Raw genomic sequence first — 10,286 nt, 5'->3', positions numbered from 1 at the left:
AAAACTTCTAAGCTCTTGTCAAGTACTTCATTCTGTTCCTCGTCCTTCCATAGCGCAGTGCATGGAAGTAATAGGATTGATGGTTGCAACAATGGACATAGTTCCTTTTGCACGAATTCATCTAAGACCATTGCAACTGTGCATGCTCAGACAGTGGAATGGGGATTATACAGACTTGTCTCCGACGCTTAAAGTAGATCAAAAGACCAGAGATTCATTCCGTTGGTGGCTGACCCTGGACAATCTGTCACAGGGAATGAGCTTCCGCAGACCAGAGTGGGTCATTGTCACGACCGACGCCAGCCTAGTGGGCTGGGGCGCGGTCTGGGAATCCCTGAAAGCTCAGGGTCTATGGTCTCGGGAAGAGTCTCTTCTCCCGATAAACATTCTGGAACTGAGAGCGATATTCAATGCTCTCAGAGCTTGGCCTCAACTAGCAAAGGCCAAATTCATAAGGTTTCAGTCAGACAACATGACGACCGTTGCATATATCAATCATCAGGGGGGAACAAGGACTTCCCTGGCGATGAAAGAAGTGACCAAGATAATTCAATGGGCGGAGGATCACTCCTGCCACTTGTCTGCGATCCACATCCCAGGAGTGGAAAATTGGGAAGCGGATTTTCTGAGTCGTCAGACATTCCATCCGGGGGAGTGGGAACTCCATCCGGAAATCTTTGCCCAAATAACTCAATTATGGGGCATTCCAGACATGGATCTGATGGCGTCTCGTCAGAACTTCAAGGTTCCTTGCTACGGGTCCAGATCCAGGGATCCCAAGGCGACCCTAGTAGATGCACTAGTAGCACCTTGGACCTTCAACCTAGCTTATGTATTCCCACCGTTTCCTCTCATCCCCAGGCTGGTAGCCAGGATCAATCAAGAGAGGGCCTCGGTGATCTTGATAGCTCCTGCGTGGCCACGCAGGACTTGGTATACAGACCTGGTGAATATGTCATCGGCTCCACCATGGAAGCTACCTTTGAGACAGGACCTTCTTGTTCAGGGTCCATTCGAACATCCAAATCTGGTTTCCCTCCAACTGACGGCTTGGAGATTGAACGCTTGATTTTATCAAAGCGTGGGTTTTCAGATTCTGTAATAGATACTCTGATTCAGGCTAGAAAGCCTGTAACTAGAAAAATTTACCATAAAATATGGAAAAAATATATCTGTTGGTGTGAATCTAAAGGATTCCCATGGAACAAGATAAAAATTCCTAAGATTCTATCCTTTCTACAAGAAGGTTTGGAGAAAGGATTATCTGCAAGTTCTCTGAAGGGACAGATCTCTGCTTTATCTGTTTTACTTCACAAAAGACTGGCAGCTGTGCCAGATGTTCAAGCATTTGTTCAGGCTCTGGTTAGGATCAAGCCTGTTTACAGACCTTTGACTCCTCCCTGGAGTCTAAATCTAGTTCTTTCAGTTCTTCAAGGGGTTCCGTTTGAACCCTTACATTCCGTAGATATTAAGTTATTATCTTGGAAAGTTTTGTTTTTGGTTGCAATTTCTTCTGCTAGAAGAGTTTCAGAGTTATCTGCTCTGCAGTGTTCTCCGCCCTATCTGGTGTTCCATGCAGATAAGGTGGTTTTGCGTACTAAGCCTGGTTTTCTTCCGAAAGTTGTTTCCAACAAAAATATTAACCAGGAGATAGTTGTACCTTCTTTGTGTCCGAATCCAGTTTCAAAGAAGGAACGTTTGTTACACAATTTGGACGTAGTCCGTGCTCTAAAATTCTATTTAGAGGCTACTAAAGATTTCAGACAAACATCTTCCTTGTTTGTTGTTTATTCTGGTAAAAGGAGAGGTCAAAAAGCGACTTCTACCTCTCTTTCCTTTTGGCTTAAAAGCATTATCCGATTGGCTTATGAGACTGCCGGACGGCAGCCTCCTGAAAGAATCACAGCTCACTCCACTAGGGCTGTGGCTTCCACATGGGCCTTCAAGAACGAGGCTTCTGTTGACCAGATATGTAAGGCAGCGACTTGGTCTTCACTGCACACTTTTGCCAAATTTTACAAATTTGATACTTTTGCTTCTTCGGAGGCTATTTTTGGGAGAAAGGTTTTGCAAGCCGTGGTGCCTTCCATTTAGGTGACCTGATTTGCTCCCTCCCTTCATCCGTGTCCTAAAGCTTTGGTATTGGTTCCCACAAGTAAGGATGACGCCGTGGACCGGACACACCAATGTTGGAGAAAACAGAATTTATGCTTACCTGATAAATTACTTTCTCCAACGGTGTGTCCGGTCCACGGCCCGCCCTGGTTTTTTAATCAGGTCTGATGAATTATTTTCTCTAACTACAGTCACCACGGTATCATATGGTTTCTCCTATATATATTTCCTCCTGTCCGTCGGTCGAATGACTGGGGTGGGCGGAGCCTAGGAGGGATCATGTGACCAGCTTTGCCATTTCCTGTTGGGGAAGAGAATATCCCACAAGTAAGGATGACGCCGTGGACCGGACACACCGTTGGAGAAAGTAATTTATCAGGTAAGCATAAATTCTGTTTTCTGTAGTATAGCTGCCCTCCCTCAACCCCCAACCCCTCAACCCCTGCCAGATCGCTGACATTTTTAATATGCCCACCCTCACTCCCACCGAGTACCACCTTGTGCTATCATACAGTTGTTCCATAGTGTACAGTTCCCACCCGCGCGCGCCCGCTTCCGAGCACGTGCGCGCACCTGCTCCCATGCACACGCGCGGGCCCGCGCATGCTCCCGCACTCGATCCCGCCCCCTTCCCACCGATGGCCGCCCACCCGCCTCCCTGGATAAGCTCCCACCCACCAATGAACATGGCCATCGATGGCCGATGCAGAGAGGGCCACAGGGTGGCTAAAAAATGTTATAGCAGGATGCCTCAATATTGAGGCATCACTGCTATAACATGAAAGCAGTTGGAAGTGATCAGGATCGCTTCCACTGCTTTCAAAGACCAACGACGTACGGGGTACGTCCTTGGTCGTTAACTGCATTTTTTTGCAGGACGTACCCCATACGTCGTTGGTCGTTAAGGGGTTAAAAAGAAAAAGAGCCTTTTTTTATTTATTTTTATTTACCTAACGTATTGATCTAGGCCCATTTTGGTATATTTTATGCCACCGTTTTGCTGCAAAAGATCATATTAAAATTGTTTACTTTTGTACAAAATTTGGGTTTCTCACTGAATTTATTTACATACCGTTTGTGCAATCATGACACAAATTATTGTAAAAGCTTCTCTGGGATCCCCTTTGTTCAGAAATAGCAGACATGCATGGCTCTGCCATTGCTTTTTGGCAATTAGAAGGCCGCTAATTGCTGCTGTGCACCACACTGGCAGTTAAGGGGTTAATCAGGTAGTTTGTAAGGTTAAGTTTAGCTTTAGTGCAGAGATTACCTCCCACCTGATCTCTCCTGAACAGCTCTCTTCCCTCTCTCTCCACCCCCCCCCCCCCCACACACACACACACTAGTCACCACCACTAGTCTGCCAATGTGAAGTTTTAGTCCTCTTTTTATAAATTACATTTTGGTTATTATTTTCTTCAATGTAGGATTACCCCCTTACCTTCCCACCTCCCTGAACAACTGTCTAACTCTCCCCCTTCCAACTAGTGTCCGTCATCTTAGGTACTGGCAGCTGTCTGTTGGTACCCAGTTTATATACATTTATGTTTTTAAGTTTGTTTGTAGTGTAGCGCCCTGTCTCAACCTCCCCACCTCTCCCCTCCAAGCGATCTTTTTCTATGACCTTTCTCTCCCCTTTTATAACATTTTTTCCCTCTCTCTGGGTTTTGTTTCTGCAGTGTAGTGGCCCCACCCTTTTCCGCCCTCTCCAGCCCGTTTCTGCCCCCTTCAGCCCATTTCTGCCCCCTCCAGCCTATTTCCACCTCCTCCAGTGATGGGCTGCCCACCCGCCTCCTTCTCCCTCTCCTTCTTGTATCTCTCTGCATTGGTCTTTCTGCACTTTTATTTCTGCACTGCCCCACTGTTATCGAGATTGCAGCAGAAAGAGGCCCAGGACAGCAGCGCTGGTCCTTAATGGGTTAATTCAGTATTTACCTCTATAATTACCTTGTTGCACTGTCTAAATGTGAAAAGCTGTCAAAATGCACTGAGATAAGAGGCGGCCTTCAATGGCTTGGAAATCTATTTAGAAGCCTACCTAGGTTTAGCTTTCAGCAAAGAATACCAAGAGTACAAAGCAAATTCAATGATAACAGTAAATAGGAAAGTTGTTTAAAATCACATGCCCTATCTGAATCATGAAACTTTAATTTTAAATTGACTGTCCCTTTAAATTTATTTAAATGTTCCTATAACACTTGAAATATCTCTTGTTTACTCTCAAGATCTCAAAATCTTCTACATAATATTGAATTATTAGGGGGGTAGTTATCAAGCCGTCAACCTCAAATACGCTCGAATTCCGCAGCGTATTTGTGGCGAGGCTGATTCGCCTTAGTTATCAAAGGCTCAAGACCGGCAAAAGTAGAATTTTGTGACGTAAGCTTCGATCCGCCAGACTCAGTCCGACACAGATCGATTCTTACGTCACTCCAGATGTTCCGCACACAAGTGTGGCACATTCTCACTACTTTTGCTAGTTATCAAATGACTAGCAGGTACGCTCGGCACTTTTACGGCCCAGCGTACCTGGTTTTAAAACCGCCACCCCTGGAGGCGGCGGATCCCATAGGAATCAATGGGAGTCTGACCATAGCGAAAGTGCAAGTTCGCTGCTGACAGACATCCCATTGATTTCTATGGGAGCTGTCTGCACCTAACACCCTAACATGTACCCCGAGTCTAAACACCACTAATCTGCCCCCCTACACCGCTGCAACTAAATAAAGTTATTACCCCCGAAACCGCCGCTCCCACCGGAGCCCACCGCAACTATAATATATGTATTAACCCCTAAACTGCCGCTCCCGAGCCCACCGCAAGCTACTCTATACATATTAACCCCTAAACCGCCGCTCCCGGAGCCCACCGCAACTATAATAAATGTAATAACCCCTAAACCGCCGCTCCCTGAACCCGCCGCAACCTATATTAAATGTATTAACCCCTATCCTGCCCCCCCTACACCGTCGCCACCTATAATAAATTTATTAACCCCTAATCTGCCCCCCCTACACTGTCGCCACCTATAATAAATGTATTAACCCCTAATATGCCCCCCCTACACCGTCGCCACCTATAATAAATTTATTAACCCCTATCCTGCCCCCCACTACGCCGCCGCCACTGTAATAAAATTATTAACCCCTAAACCTAAGTCTAACCCTAACCCTAACGCCCCCCTAACTTAAATATTAATTAAATAAATCTAAATAATATTTTTATTATTAACTAAATTAATCCTATTTAAAACTAAATACTTACCTTTAAAATAAACCCTAATATAGCTACAATATAAATAATAATTATATTCTAGCTATCTTAGGATTTATTTTTATTTTACAGGTACCATTCAATTTATTTTAACTAGGTACAATAGCTATTAAATAGTTATTAACTATTTAATAGCTTACCTAGCTAAAATAAACTGAAATTTACCTGTAAAATAAATCCTAACCTAAGTTATAATTACACCTAACACTACACTATACTTTAATAAATTATTCCTATTTAAAACTAAATACTTACCTGTAAAATAAACCCTAATATAGCTACAATATAAATAATAATTATATTGTAGCTATCTTAGGATTTATATTTATTTTACAGGTAACTTTGTATTTATTTTAGCTAGTTAGAATAGTTATTAAATAGTTATTAACTATTTAATAACTACCTAGCTAAAAGAAATACAAAATTACCTGTAAAATAAATCCTAACCTAAGTTACAATTAAACCTAATACTACACTATCATTAAATTAATTAAATAAACTACCTACAAATAACTACAATTAAATACAATTACATAAACTAACTAAAGTACAAAAAATAAAAAAAGCTAAGTTACAAAAAATAAAAAAATAAGTTACAAACATTTTAAAAATATTACAACAATTTTAAGCTACTTACACCTAATCTAAGCCCCATAATAAAATAACAACACCCCCCAAAATAAAAAAAATGCCCTACCCTATTCTAAATTAAATAAAGTTCAAAGCTCTTTTACCTTACCAGCCCTTAAAAGGGCCATTTGTGGGGGCATGCCCCAAAAAGTTCAGCTCTTTTGTCTGTAAAAGAAAAATACAACCCCCACCCAACATTAAAACCCACCACCCACATACCCCTAATCTAACTCAAACCCCCCTTACAAAAACCTAACACTAATCCCCTGAAGATCATCCTACCTTGAGTCGTCTTCACTCAGCCGAGCAGCGATGGAACTGAAGTGGACATCCGGAGCGGAAGAAGTTAATCCTCCAAGCGGCGCTGAAGAAATCTTCCATCCGATGAAGTCATCATTCAGGCGGCGCTGAAGAAGTCTTCAATCCGGGCGATGTCATCTTCCAAGAGGCGCTGAAGAGGTCTTCTATCCGGGCGATGTCATCTTCCAAGCCAGGTCTTGAATCTTCCTCCCGCCGACGCGGAACCTCCTTCTTCCCCGACGGACTACGATGAATGAAGGCTCCTTTAAGGGACATCATCCAAGATGGCGTCCCCTCAATTCCGATTGGCTGATAGGATTCTATCAGCCAATCGGAATTAAGGTAGGAAAAATCTGATTGCCTGATGGAATCAGCCAATCAGATTGAGCTCGCATTCTATTGGCTGATCGGAACAGCCAATAGATTGCGAGCTCAATCTGATTGGCTGATTCCATCAGCCAATCAGATTTTTCCTATCTTAATTCCGATTGGCTGATAGAATCCTATCAGCCAATCGGAATTGAGGGGACGCCATCTTGGATGACGTCCCTTAAAGGAGCCTTCATTCATCGTAGTCCATCGGTGAAGAAGGAGGTTCTGCGTCGGCGGGAGGAAGATTCAAGACCCGGCTTGGAAGATGACATCGCCCGGATAGAAGACCTCTTCAGCGCCTCTTGGAAGATGACATCGCCCGGATCGAAGACTTCTTCAGCGCCGCCTGGATGATGACTTCATCGGATGGAAGATTTCTTCAGCGCCGCTTGGAGGATTAACTTCTTCCGCTCCGGATGTCCACTTCAGTTCCATCGCTGCTCGGCTGAGTGAAGACGACTCAAGGTAGGATGATCTTCAGGGGATTAGTGTTAGGTTTTTGTAAGGGGGGTTTGGGTTAGATTAGGGGTATGTGGGTGGTGGGTTTTAATGTTGGGGGGGGTTGTATTTTTCTTTTACAGGCAAAAGAGCTGAACTTTTTGGGGCATGCCCCCGAAATGGCCCTTTCAAGGGCTGGTAAGGTAAAAGAGCTTTGAACTTTATTTAATTTAGAATAGCGTAGGGCATTTTTTTATTTTGGGGGGGTTTGTTATTTTATTAGGGGGCTTAGATTAGGTGTAAGTAGCTTAAAATTGTTGTAATATTTTTAAAATGTTTGTAACTTATTTTTTTATTTTTTGTAACTTAGCTTTTTTTATTTTTTGTACTTTAGATAGTTTATGTAATTGTATTTAATTGTAGTTATTTGTAGGTAGTTTATTTAATTAATTTAATGATAGTGTAGTATTAGGTTTAATTGTAACTTAGGTTAGGATTTATTTTACAGGCAATTTTGTATTTCTTTTAGCTAGGTAGTTATTAAATAGTTAATAACTATTTAATAACTATTCTAACTAGCTAAAATAAATACAAAGTTACCTGTAAAATAAATATAAATCCTAAGATAGCTACAATATAATTATTATTTATATTGTAGCTATATTAGGGTTTATTTTACAGGTAAGTATTTAGTTTTAAATAGGAATAATTTATTAAAGTATAGTGTAGTGTTAGGTGTAATTATAACTTAGGTTAGGATTTATTTTACAGGTAAATTTCAGTTTATTTTAGCTAGGTAAGCTATTAAATAGTTAATAACTATTTAATAGCTATTGTACCTAGTTAAAATAAATTGAAAGGTACCTGTAAAATAAAAATAAATCCTAAGATAGCTAGAATATAATTATTATTTATATTGTAGCTATATTAGGGTTTATTTTAAAGGTAAGTATTTAGTTTTAAATAGGATTAATTTAGTTAATAATAGAAATATTATTTAGATTTATTTAATTAATATTTAAGTTAGGGGGGCGTTAGGGTTAGGGTTAGACTTAGGTTTAGGGGTTAATAATTTTATTACAGTGGCGGCGGTGTAGTGGGGGGCAGGATAGGGGTTAATAAATTTATTATTGGTGACGACGGTGTAGGGGGGGCAGGATAGGGGTTAATAGGTTTAATAGAGGTTGCGGCGGGTTCAGGGAGCGGCGGTTTAGGGGTTAAACTATTTATTTAGTTGCGGAGAGGTGCGGGATCAGCAGGATAGGGGTTAATAACTTTATTATAGAGGGCGACGGTGTAGGGGGGGCAGGATAGGGGTTACTAGGTATAATGTAGGTGGCAGCGGTGTCCGGGAGCGGCGGTTTAGGGGTTAATACATTTATAAGAGTTGCGGCAGGGTCTAGGAGCGGTGGTTTAGGGGTTAATACATTTATAAGAGTTGCGGCAGGGTCTAGGAGCTGCGGTTTAGGGGTTAATACATTTATAAGCATTGCGGCAGGGTCTAGGAGCGGTGGTTTAGGGGTTAGTAACTTTATTGAGTTGCGGGGGGCTCCGGGGGCGCCGGTATAGGGATAGAACAGTGTATTTTAGTGTGGGTGCTTAGTGACAGGCTAGCAATAAAGCTGGGAAAAAGCCGAAGGGCAGCGAGATCGGATGAGTGATAACTCTCACAGTCCGCTGCTCTTCGCCCTGCGGCTTTTTGACAGCTTTTTTTGATAACTTAGGCGAACGTATTCAAGGTCCGCGACGGCGAAGGTAGGCGAGCTTAGGCGGGCGTATTGGGCCGGCGAAGTCAGAAAAGTAGACGGCTTGATAACTACCCCCCTCATGTTGAGCAGTTGATGAAAACAAATGGAGACATATTACATATCTGCATTTAAATAAATTATAAAAAAATTGGAAAGGTCTTTTAAAGAAGTATTAAAAAAAGAAAGGCAAACAAGTCATTCATAGTTCTTGTAAAAAAAAATTATGAAATATACAATATACAAATTGCTCCACTAATATATATTGGGTGATGACTATAGGTTATGTATTAAATATTTCCACCAGCATGTGGTGACCCAGGAAGTAGACAAGTAACATGCTTTGGAATGTTTGATAGGGAATTAAGCACATTGGTTCCACGAGTGCCAAAGTACATTGGTACATTTAGTAGCTGGTACATATTTATACTACAGATTTTGTTATTAGCAAAGTGTTTTTTTTACCAGAGTCTTTCTCAGAGTGCCTTTAACATCTTTATTCCTTATACTATAGATGATGGGGTTTAGCATGGGCGTCACAACTGTGTACAGGATAGAAACTGCTCTGTCCCGCCTTGGTGAATAACTGTGGCGTGGACGCAAATACATAAAGATGATGGTTCCATAGTAGAGAGATACTACTGTGAGGTGGGAGGCACATGTAGAGAAAGACTTGTGCCTTCCTTTGGTGGTAGGGATCTTTAGAATGGTGGAAATAATTTGTACATAAGACATCAGTGTCAGCAAGAATGAACAAAGGGCTATAACCCCTCCAGAAATATACACTGCTATTTCATTAAACAAAGTATCCTTGCAAGATAAACGAAAAAGTGGAGGCATCTCACAGAAAAAGTGATTAACATGGTTAGACTTGCAGTAAGGCAGTCGAAAGGTTAAGAACGCATGAAGTAAAGCGTTAAGAAAGCTGACAATCCAGGATGTAGCGGCCAGACAAATACAGACAACTTTGTTCATGATAGTGGTGTAGTGTAGTGGTTTACAGATAGCTATATATCTGTCATATGCCATAACGGCCAATATTATACATTCTGTGGCACCCAACGCTAGAGAGAAGTACATCTGTGCTGCACATCCAAAGAAGGAAATGCTTTTATCTTGAGATAACGTATTAACCAGTATTTTCGGCACAGTTGTAGAGGAGAAGCAGATGTCAATAAAAGAGAGGTTGCTGAGAAAAAAGTACATGGGAGTGTGTAGACGATTATCAATTCTTACAACTATAATTAGCAGAATGTTTCCAGAGAGGGTGACTATGTAAATCACCAAGAATAACAGGAAGTAAATAGGCTGGAAGAATGGGATATTAGAGAGGCCGAGAAGGACAAACCTAGTCACAGATGTTTGGTTTGAGGACTCCATAACACTCACCAGAACATACCTGGCTGGATTAAT

General features: G+C 41.7%; 1 protein-coding gene across 1 annotated transcript; it reads right to left on the bottom strand.

Annotated features, from left to right (window-relative positions):
• Positions 1 to 9,071: 9,071 nt before the first annotated feature.
• LOC128665635 (olfactory receptor 1361-like) lies at positions 9,072 to 10,253 on the bottom strand. The gene is made up of 3 exons (XM_053719933.1): positions 9,722 to 10,253; positions 9,339 to 9,529; positions 9,072 to 9,083 (listed from the first exon to the last, which is right to left on the bottom strand). Exons 1-3 carry the CDS (start codon positions 10,251 to 10,253, stop codon positions 9,072 to 9,074), a joined length of 735 nt encoding a protein of 244 aa, XP_053575908.1.
• Positions 10,254 to 10,286: the final 33 nt, after the last annotated feature.

The sequence above is a fragment of the Bombina bombina genome, chromosome 1 (genome assembly GCF_027579735.1).
Source record: "Bombina bombina isolate aBomBom1 chromosome 1, aBomBom1.pri, whole genome shotgun sequence".
NCBI lineage: Eukaryota > Metazoa > Chordata > Amphibia > Anura > Bombinatoridae > Bombina > Bombina bombina.
Note: the sequence above shows the minus strand (reverse complement) of the source record. Positions and strands in the feature narration are given on the sequence as shown.